This window comes from Dermacentor andersoni, chromosome 8 (assembly GCF_023375885.2).
Source record: "Dermacentor andersoni chromosome 8, qqDerAnde1_hic_scaffold, whole genome shotgun sequence".
Taxonomy (NCBI): Eukaryota; Metazoa; Arthropoda; class Arachnida; order Ixodida; family Ixodidae; genus Dermacentor; species Dermacentor andersoni.
In genome coordinates, this window is record NC_092821.1 from 51,813,568 (window position 1) to 51,824,433 (window position 10,866).

The following is a 10,866-nucleotide window of genomic DNA, read 5'->3' on the forward strand; positions in this document are numbered from 1 at the left end:
TATAGGTTCAGCCCACAGAATGGCGGTAACATTTTGCGTTACATAGCTGCGAACTTGATATGTGAGTTTTCGAAGTTATGCAGTCCTTAAAAAATTTCCTAAAGAAAAACATGGTTAAATTGAAAATCCGCATCCTGCAGTTATAGATTTTAATTTTTTCTTTTAAACTCAACCCATAAAATTCGGTAGAGTGATTGCACAGAAAAAACAATTTTCGCGTTCGCATGTATTAAGCACTGACGAAATGTTTCCGAGTGTTCATTGTCTTGCGACAAATGAAGGTCCGAACCGTTACTGTAAATCTCAGAACAAAAACACTGGCAAGAGTGCGAACACCATAAATAACCACCAAATTGTTTTTACGAACCAGTTTGTATTTCGGTGCCCAGGAGGCGGATGCATCATGACATCATGATACAATGGCTCGCTTTGTTCCAGCAATCGCTGCGTCTACGACACGCGGACGATAACTATGCACGAAGCGTCCCCACTTACTTCTTGCACGAACCCTGAAGCTATCAACCTTGCAAGTAGACTGCACACTTTCCAGGCAACGGGATTCGCTTCGGTTGAATTAAGTATGTCCATTTTTTTATGTTTTATGAATTTCGCATGTGTGCCACGCTCTTGAGCAGGATGCAATTTCGCTCATGCGCTGCAGGCATCAAAATTAAAAGCAAAGAAAAAAAGACAACTTAGGTTTTACGTGCCAAAACCGCGATTTAATTATGAGGCACGCAGTAGTAGGGGGACTCCGGATTAATTTCGACTAGTTGGTGTCCTTTAGCGCACGCACAATGCACGGCCACGGGCATTCTCGCATTTCGCCGCGATCGAAATGTGGCCGCCACGGCCAGGATTCGCTCCCGCGACCTCGTCCTTAGCAACGCAGTGCCAAAGCAAAAAAGCAACCAAGGTGCCATAAAATAAGACAGTGAGGTCAGAAATCTGTAAGAAAACTGAAACTGATGTCTACTGCACGCTCGCGTGCGGCTGCTATAGGCAACGGTGAAAAAAAAAAATTCATGCAGAAGCAGCGCCTGCTTGCCCAGCAGCAAGTGCATTCGTTTGTGTGGGCGTTGCCTGACGCTGGGGTGAATCCTGGCTCAGGGCTTTGGCATGGGCTTTCGCGCCACGGCCCTCTGCAGTGCAGCCCGAAACTCGCTGTTCAGGAAGTGCTCGGTGGAAGCCCGCACGGCAGCACGTCCGGACTCCATCAGCTGCCGGAGCTCCTCTTCGTCCACCGCTGCGTTCATCAAGAACGCGGTTATTTGTTACACTGTCGCCGGCCTCCGCGTCTTCTGCTGTTCTGCCGGCATTCGGCTGTCGAACATGAGGTACACCAGAAGCAGAGGTACGCTTAAGGGCTACCACTTGAGAGTTCGAACGTGAACGCACACACGCTGGCGTTACCATTTTGTAGGAATAGATGGTTTGCACTGGCGTTATCGTGGCCGCCATTTTCGGCGAATGAGCCGTACTAGCACGTCCAGGAGGTTAGTAAACGAGAAACCTGACAGCCCGATACGCACATTTCGCGAATTTCGACGGCTGTGATAGGGGGGCGAAAAAACAGTCACCTTCAAAAAAGCAAGACAAATGCATGCGTGCAATGGCGCACTAACATCAACGGGCCCGCCATGTTCGTGTGGCCTCAATGACGACACGTGAGAAGTGGGAACATGTTGAGAAGCTGTGGCCGTCATGACACGTGAAAACTATCTAGTCACGTTCGCTTGCATGATTACAGGAGCGCGCGTGTGGCCCCAAGAAACATCCACTTGCGTGCCACTTGCGTGGAACAAAAAAATGTTTTAATTGTTTTTGGCGTACGGGAAGCCTTAGTTGCGTTTTCACATTTGAAAAAGAAGTGCATAATGCCTCAAGCCTAATACTTATTATTTTTCATATAACGTATGCAAACAGGTCTTTAAAATTGTGGTTCATCATCATCATCATCGTCATAATCATCATCATCTTGGTTACGCCCACTGCAGGGCAAAGGACTCTCCCATACTTCTCCAACAACCCCGGTCATGTACTAATTGTGGCCATGTTTCGTGGTTATGAAGACGCAAAAAAATTATTGTTGAAGAATAACTGGATTCTGTTCCAACGCATTCCTACAACTCGTCATTGCATATTTATTTTATTGAATTTACGAAGCTATGTCAGAGGGAAAAAACTGGAATCTGTCCACCTCTTATGCTTGTAACCTACAAAAGGGGTATACCTACGGAGCGAAAAACAACAGCGACGTTTTGTAACATTCTCGTTTTGCCGGATCGATGCTGTGCAACTGTGTGTATATATATATATATATATATATATATATATATATATATATATATATATATATATATATATATATATATATATTGAATCTTTATTGCATTGGTGTGGCTGTCATATGTGGCTTACGTAGAGGCTCAACGCTGGGACGCATAATTCCTCATTCCTGGCACTCTGAAAATTCCTACCTAGCAGTGCCGTCTAAAAGACGAAATTTTTACTCTCTTTCTTGTTGAATAAACCCACATCAGATGTCTCCACCAGCACTGTTCTTGCGAATTCGTCCCGGTACCCTTATAAAAACGGTATATCACTAATCTGTATACGTTCTGGCTGAAGCTCTCCGTTTAAATATAACGTCACCGTCAGTAGCGGCTCGAAAACATACGTTATATGAGAAGAAATCAAGAACATGGCCCCAACTTCATGTTTAGACACCGACGAGTCACCCTTAGAACGGAGGACCGGTTATTTTAAGTCGCACCGTGATCTCAATGCTAAAGCCCTTGACACGCGGTGCCTAATGACTGAAATGCACTGGTGCACGCCAGCTATAAGTTTTCCCTCCAGGACGTGGAGGAGGAAGTAGCCGCTTCTCGGAAGGCGCTGCCTTGCCGAGTACGACAGCGATGTCGTATTTATGTAACTGCTGCTGAACTAACGGGTATTTGCATTTGCCCTTACGGCGATGGCGAGCTCTACGCGGGGATGCAGAGAAAAAAAAATGTAGCAGGGAGCAACAAATACACGCTCCCGACTTAGCAGTGCACGTCGGATTTGGGACTGCGTCCACAACTCACGTTAGTACCCAAATTCAGCCGCCGCTGACGACGCGTCAGCTTCGTCAACTGTGGGTGGCCTCTCCTTCCAGGGTGGCCTTGTATAGCCGTAGCACAGAAAACAAAATAAACACTTGGTGCACCGAATAATGCGATTTCGAGAGTCGCAATAAGCCTGCCATATGGACGGTGCTTCAGTGCGGAAAACGCTAAAGAACCTTTTATTATGAGAACCAATGCGCCAACACACAGACCAAGAAAATTAGCACGACGCTTCGCTCATGTTTCTTGGCCGTGGTCTTTCTCTTAGTTTTAGAGGTTACATGATGGTGCTTTGCGATTCAACCACACAAACTCGGCCAGCTTACTGTTCCTATATTAGGTGCATTTCTTCTCAACCTCACCGTTCGATCAGCTTGGCGACCGACAGATTACGGTATATTGATGAGCTGAACTAAGTCACTTTGTCACCCGCAGCGCTGTCCCAGCGGCTACGGTGTTAAATGCTTTCGTGCTGCAGTGGCTGCTACACTTCCGTGGAAGCGGAATCTACCAATGTTCATGTACGAAGATGTGCATTTGCAAGAACCAATCGCGGGTGATCGAAATTAATGGAGGGCGCTGCTCCAGGGCGTCTGTCATAACCCCCACGTTGGTATGGGACGTTAGACCTCATTTTTTAATGACCAATCAGGTTGCGAGATTAGCTCATAGCCACAGTTTAGGGGGGGGGGGGGGGGGGGTGATGTTCAAGCCCAAATGATAATGGGGTACTCTGCTTGAAAAAGTGCCCTCATGAAGACTCTCATTGGCCCTTTACAAGAGGCTCTGAGCTACAGTTTACCCACAAAATCGCCCTCAGACTCATGGACAACAGCGGGCCGGATGTCAAATTGATTGCACATGAACTTTCGCCATGAAACTACTTATAATCAACAGCGCAGCTTTGAAAGAATAACCGCCAACTACTGTGCTTAAATAATTAACTACGCACGGCGAGAACCAATGTTATGAAAGTATCTTGTGGATGGAACATTTGCTCTTCCTATATTTCGCGGACTTCGTTTATGACGCAAAAACAAAAATGCACTGGACTTGCTGCAGAATTGGACTTTTCCTAGAGCGTTCTACAATTTCACTGAAAAACTTAGCACAAAAGAGTTTGACACAGGCACAGGGAACAGACGAGGAACAACGCGTTCAGCCTCGTCTGTTCTTTGTCTCTGTGTCGAACTTTTTTTTGCTCTAGGTTTCCCAGTCAACCTGTAAGGCCAGCTACCATAGCAGTCATTCTGAACTATAGATCAACAATTTCCTGAGTCACAAGTCTTTCTCTAAATTGAACTGTTGCGGAGATGAATAATTATTTTCACAACTATGCAACTAAACTATGCAAAAAATGTTTCACTTGCTTCACAGAGTGGTGGTCTTACGCTTTTAGACGCATGCTCCTAATAGCCCAGCCGACTAAATACACCTTGGCCAAAATTATCTCGAACGCCGCATATCAACACCACATACGTTAACAGTATTACAACTCCAAGCGCTACAAGAATTCGAGAGCTGACTCCAAATTAAAATGGGCCGTGCATGATGTCAACTCACGCTGGCATAAACTTTTGGTGAAATTTATTACGTAAAGTTCTGTGATTGTTCAGGAACTCGAGTGTGAGAGACGACATCTGTTAAGTTCTGCCAGCGGTGCAACTACAAACGTTGATGCCGATTATGACTCATTTGTAGGTCTATCATTACATGAGTGTATTCTGCCATCGTTACAACCATTAATATCGCATAGAATTACGATTTTAATTGAAAGAATGCATTCAGCGTTTACGCCCTCTGGCACCGCAATGTGAGAACTCACCTGCAGACAATTGCCAAAGCTGTCGCGGCAAGTGCAAATATTAACGCACACGAACTGATTTTGTTAAAGGCAGTTTCGAGTAACCTACAGATTGAACTGCGACGTGTAGTGAGCATGTCTGCGTCTAAGTATCCCGCAAGAGTGATGTGTACATATATACTTTCCTTGCCCGAACGGTAGCTGAAACCCGTTCACGTGCTTTAGCCGTCGCCGGACTATCTTTGTTCGTAAGTGGGACTCCTTAGCACACCCTCAAAATTCGTGCTTGATTGGACCATACATGGGCTTCTTAGCAGAGGAATAAATTGCCTAATAGGGACAGGACTCGTTCTACCGCGCAAAACTGGTTTCTGTACTCGAAGCACGCGCTACGCGGCGCTGCCAGCAAGAAGCAAACAGAGTCACTGGAAAAAATTTCAGAGTACCGCATTCGTTTTCCCCGTGCCGCCAACACGTTCATTGGCCCAACCGTACCATGTGACCTCTGGGGTGCCATATACCTTCCAAGCGCCGGGCGGGCCGGCTGAGTTAGAGCGCAGGCAGCGCAGGTTCCCAACGTATTTTTGCGTGCGTGCGTGCGTGCGCGCGTGTGTGTGTGCGTGTGTGCGTGGGCGTGTGTGTGTGTGTGTGTGTTTGTGTGTTCCGATTGTCGCGCTCGCATTTGACTGCAAGGAAATCATGCCTGGCTGCTGCGCCTTCGGATGCAGCAACCGAACTGAGTCTGGAAAGACTTTTTTCTCGATTCCGACCGGGAAAAATGACCGAGAGCATCATTCTGCGCGGTTACACAGAATCGGCCGGGAGAACTTCAAGCCTACAGAAAACACCCGCGTGTGCGAGATATAAGTACACCTTGCTTGTGCTTTTCGGCACTGTTTAGAAGATATTTAGGCGAAGTGCACGCGGTGTTAGCGATGCTACGAAAATAGGAGTTCATTGCAGGGATCGTTCGCGTCTTGCACGCTTGACGCAGGTACAAGTGTACCCGTTTGTTGCTCAACACACGCGGTTATTCCGTGCTCGTGGCACGCGAAGGCACACTTGTCGCGCGAGAATTCCGCGTCCTCACGTGCACCAGGTACTCGCATGATTTCTCCGCGCACGTGAGCGCGCTCTCGCCTCGAGTCGCTCGACCCATATGGTACTTGTTTTTAGCAGATCGTGACGATCGCAGTCAATAAAAACATGGTCAATACGAGGCCCATGATACTTCCTTTTTTCCACTTATCATTTGCTCATTTATACATACGCATTTCGAGCTTGAAACCAATGGCCAGGTGATATTCACAACACATGCTTCAAATTTTGAGCTTGTAAGCCGAGCACATGCAATGAACTGAAGTCAGCATACATGTTATGTTTTATGTTGAAATGCTACGGTGCATACCCAAATAATGTTGTGCTTGATGCATAACAAGAAATACAAAACAACAGAACACCCAGTAGCTTTAGTTTCACTCTGTCACTATGCATGTTACATAAGCCGCTCTAAAAGCACAAGAATTTCATACATCGCCTATGTAACTTAGAAAAAAAAGTGCTGCGTCATCAGCGGGCGTTCCTGCTTTTTTTTTTTACACAGGCAGCAAATCTTGGCATTCTAAGAAAACAGTCATAAATAAGTTGAGAAGAGTAGCCGCTCATGAACGCACTAGACAGCCGCCTTCATAAATCGCAATGTAGCAAACTCTCTCTCATTATCAGTGTACAGAAGTACATATACGTTGCTGTAATCACGCAAATGGCTCATATTGGCCTTCCACAAGATTTAGTGCGCAAAATGGTAATCGAAGTTGGTTTTTACGCCTGCTGTGCACAGATCGTCTTACGATCACGGCCAAACTCCGGTGCGCACGCGGCAGTCGCAGTGCGTCGTGCGTATACGGCGGACAAAGTCGCCCTGCAGAATCGAGGACGCGCGGTATCCGTTTACAAACTAAATTAGATGTATCCGATTTAGCTTGTGAAATTATACAATGAACGTACGTGCCTGTGACACTGTCAGGTGTTAGTTTCGTCCTGCTTGGAAACATTCAATAGAAGCCGATGGCGGTCCACGATGTTCATGCCCAAAAGCACAAGCTTCCCTCATTCCGACTCGAAGCTTCGTAGCTTGCTCCGCGGAAGGAAAAAAAAAAACGCGTGCATAAGCTCCCGATAGCGGCGGTAAGCTGCTGCCCACAATCGTAGCACAGTTCCAGCAGTAAACACGATCGGCGTGCAAAACAACCACCGGCTGCATTACTTCGCACAACATAGCATTTTATTTTCGTTCTTAGCAACCATTATCTCCGGGCACAAAGTATTTGTACTTCAGTAAACACTCAACCCGATGTGTCACCGAATATCAAGCTCTTCTAACACGGCGGCCTTCCCGCGACGCAGTCGGCTTGGAAGGTATATGGCGGTGGCCGCTCAGTGTTGCCAGTCAAATCCCGACCTTTGCGGTACTCTGAAATTTTTTCCAGTGACTCTAGGAGCAAATATGTGTCGCATCGAACGAATGACATTTCCTTCACATCACGTGTCAGCCATTGCGCCTCTTCGCTGACATTAGGGCGAAGCGGCGCCTACGTACCTGGTCGTCTGTCCGGACTGACCGCGGTCAGGTTGACGCCACCTGATGCGAGCTGGAAGGTGAGGAGGTTCGGCCTGTCCTCCGGGAACCCCATCACCTCGACCAGCGCCACGGTGTACTTGAGCAGCAGTTGCAGGTCCACGAACTGAGCCTGGAACATGCTGCACATACGTCCCAGATAATCACCGATCGTAATCCGGCAATTGCTTCACTATGCCGCAACCAATGTACACGGATGTTAGAAATGCGACCTGTAACAACAGCCTAGGGGTCATCAACTTCGCAGCTGAAGCACAAGAACAGCTCAAGCAATACGTATATTACGACACGGCGTTCGGTTCGGAAACTCGCTTCCTTCGACTGCTGGTGCCTGTTCATACCTTGCTGAGTTGGTTGTCGCTACTGATAGTAATAGGTTGGACCTCAGTGGAATCATACCATGTGCATTCTGTTTCCTGACAGCACTATGTTCCTTAACACGTACCCACTAGCGCGTCGACTAAGCTAGAAGTAAGAACACCGCCGGGGAGCACAGCGTCCTTTCACGAATTGATAACAGACGTTCTAACGAGTGTGTTGGCCAGGGAAAAGTAGCGGCTTGCAACTGATCGTTTTAGCAAACAGATAAACATGCACTGTTGTCATTGTAGCCTCGCCCTGGGGAAGCTCCCTGCGCATACGCGGCTCAGAATGTGTACCGCGTGGCCGTGAACGTAACAATAAAGAAGTTCAGGTCGCTCTTTTCTACAGCCACTGAGCAAATGCTTTACTATAGACGTTAATAAATATTTCGCCTGCCTTTCTGACGTAACTAAGTGACGTCGCAACGCTTTGTTGTAGGAATAGTTAGCACCCCCTGTTGTGCTGCATGTTATTGCTATCGCCTAAGCTTTACTGCATTTATTTACTTTATCTATTCAAAAGAACGTAGTCGTTTATGTAAGAGTGCCCCTGATTATGCACCTAGCCTCGCGAAGACAACTCAACGAGCACCACGTATTCTAGGAACAAATCACGCTTGCGTGTCTTCAATAACGTTGTTATCGTTAACGTTTTTTTTTTGTTTGTTTCAGGTGTTCCTTTTCATTTTATTGCGGCATCTTGACGCACGTAAGTATCATATTCTTCAGCGGCCGGCAAAATCACGGACTTGCGTCCTGCATGGCGTTCATCTCATCGCTTCTAAACTCTGCTTTATCAACAAGGCCAAGTCTCAAAGCTTATTGCAACTCGCAGGATCTAACAAGCTGCTGGGATAGCCGGGCCTATAGTATTCTTATGCTGTAAAAACCCAGGACCTGCTTATTGTGCAAGATTTGAAAGAGATTACATGAAGCCTTTATTAGCATATGTTCCAGCGTCGACGCCACGTGAGTATAGGTATGGTCTGTACTCAGCGACCAGTAATTGATGACCAGTAACAGCACGGTAACTTGCGCTTCGCTGATGATATTGCCTTGCTTAGTAACTCAGGGGACCAACTGCAATGCATGCTCACTGATCTGGAGAGGCAGAGCAGAAGGGTGGGACTAAAAATGAATCTGCAGAAAACTAAAGTAATGTTTAACAGTCTCGGAAGGGAACAGCAGTTTACGATAGGTAGCGAGGCACTGGAAGTGGTAAGAGAATACATCTACTTAGGACAGGTAGTGACTGCTGATCCAGATCATGAGAGTGAAATAATCAGAAGAATAAGAATGGGCTGGGGTGCGTTTGGCAGGCATTCGCAGATCATGAACAGCAGGTTGCCATTATCCCTCAAGAGAAAAGTGTATAACAGCTGTGTCTTACCAGTACTCACGTACGGGGCAGAAACCTGGAGGCTTACGAAAAAGGTTCTACTTAAATTGAGGACGACGCAACGAGCTATGGAAAGAAGAATGATAGGTGTAACGTTAAGGGATAAGAAAAGAGCAGATTGGGTGAGGGAACAAACGCGCGTTAATGACATCTTAGTTGAAATCAAGAAAAAGAAATGGGCATGGGCAGGACATGTAATGAGGAGGGAAGATAACCGATGGTCATTAAGGGTTACGGACTGGATTCCGAGGGAAGGGAAGCGTAGCAGGGGGCGACAGAAAGTTAGGTGGGCAGATGAGATAAGGAAGTTTGGAGGGTCAACATGGCCACAATTAGTACATGACCGGGGTAGTTGGAGAAGTATGGGAGAGGCCTTTGCCCTGCAGTGGGCGTAATCAGGCTGATGATGATGATGATGATGAACAGCACGGGGTGGCCTTTTAGAGCGCAGTTCTTAAGTGCCTGTTCGTGCGGTGAGCGTCGGCGTAACTGAGCGAACGAGCATAGCGAAAAATGAAAGAGCGAACGCGGAGCGCTGCGGGGGATGAAAGAAGCGATGAGAAAAGCGGAGGAGGAGAGTATGGCGAAAGGGTCAGAATAAAAGCTTAGTGCGGCGATGATGGCTACGAGATGGCGCAAGAGTAGAGCGCGTCGTCTGGGAGGCCTGTCGGCGGCGGCTGCTGTGAATCGCGCCCACGTGTCATCCACGTGCTGACTCTCGCGATATCTTGATTAGCGGGACAGTCGCGCCACACTTCGCTCCGTGTGCAACGTGCCGCGCGAGAGATATTTTTCTCGCCAGCCAATATTTCTTTTTCGTATTAGAGAGTATTGTAATCGTCGGTGAATTTTTTTTTAGTAGCCGCGTGTCCCGGTGCGCTCCCTGTTTGACATGAAATCCATCGAGTAGCGCTCACCCATTGAGGCGCACATGTCCTCCGCAGTGTACGGAGGCATCCTCGAAGCGTATGTACGAACCCGTGGTCAAGTTGCCGCGTAGGTACCCGGGGGCGCTGGCATCACCGTACCGTTGCACGCCGCCCGAGAGGCCTGTGACCTGCGGCGTGGTCGTAACTCTCTGAAAGAACCTCCATGCAGCCACTGATAATCGTAATTTCCCTTACAGTATTGCCATTTAGAGAACACGTCAACGTCTGAGTGTCAATTTTCAGTAGTGGCATTGCTCGTGTCGACATCTTGTGACGCTTTATTCAACTAGAACGCAAAGTAACGCTATTGTGCGGCATAAAGGTACGGACACACTGGCGGCAAGACACGCGCGGCACGCCGCCGGTGGCAAGAACGCCGCGCGGCAGAGAGGCCACATCGGTTGTGCGCGCGGCGGCCGCCGCGGAGTCACGTGACAGCGCTGATCTCGCCTTGTCTCGAACTGCGCGAGCATAGGCGCGATATCGCGGTTGTCGCGCGCTTTTTCCTTGCTCGGTTAGCAGATACCGCGCTGATCGCGTTGATTCCTGCAATGGCAGATGCAGACGACGATGTTCTGACGACGATGAGCGTTTTGGTCATTGTGTGTTCTCTGCTGTTGC

At 47.8% G+C, this 10,866-nt stretch overlaps 1 protein-coding gene across 1 annotated transcript; it reads right to left on the reverse strand.

The window, feature by feature from the left end:
• Positions 1-353: 353 nt before the first annotated feature.
• On the reverse strand, positions 354-8,195 carry LOC126526368 (uncharacterized). The gene is made up of 3 exons (XM_072284001.1): positions 7,897-8,195; positions 7,517-7,677; positions 354-1,246 (listed from the first exon to the last, which is right to left on the reverse strand). Exons 1-3 carry the CDS (start codon positions 7,950-7,952, stop codon positions 1,107-1,109), a joined length of 357 nt encoding a protein of 118 aa, XP_072140102.1. The 5' UTR covers positions 7,953-8,195; the 3' UTR covers positions 354-1,106.
• Positions 8,196-10,866: the final 2,671 nt, after the last annotated feature.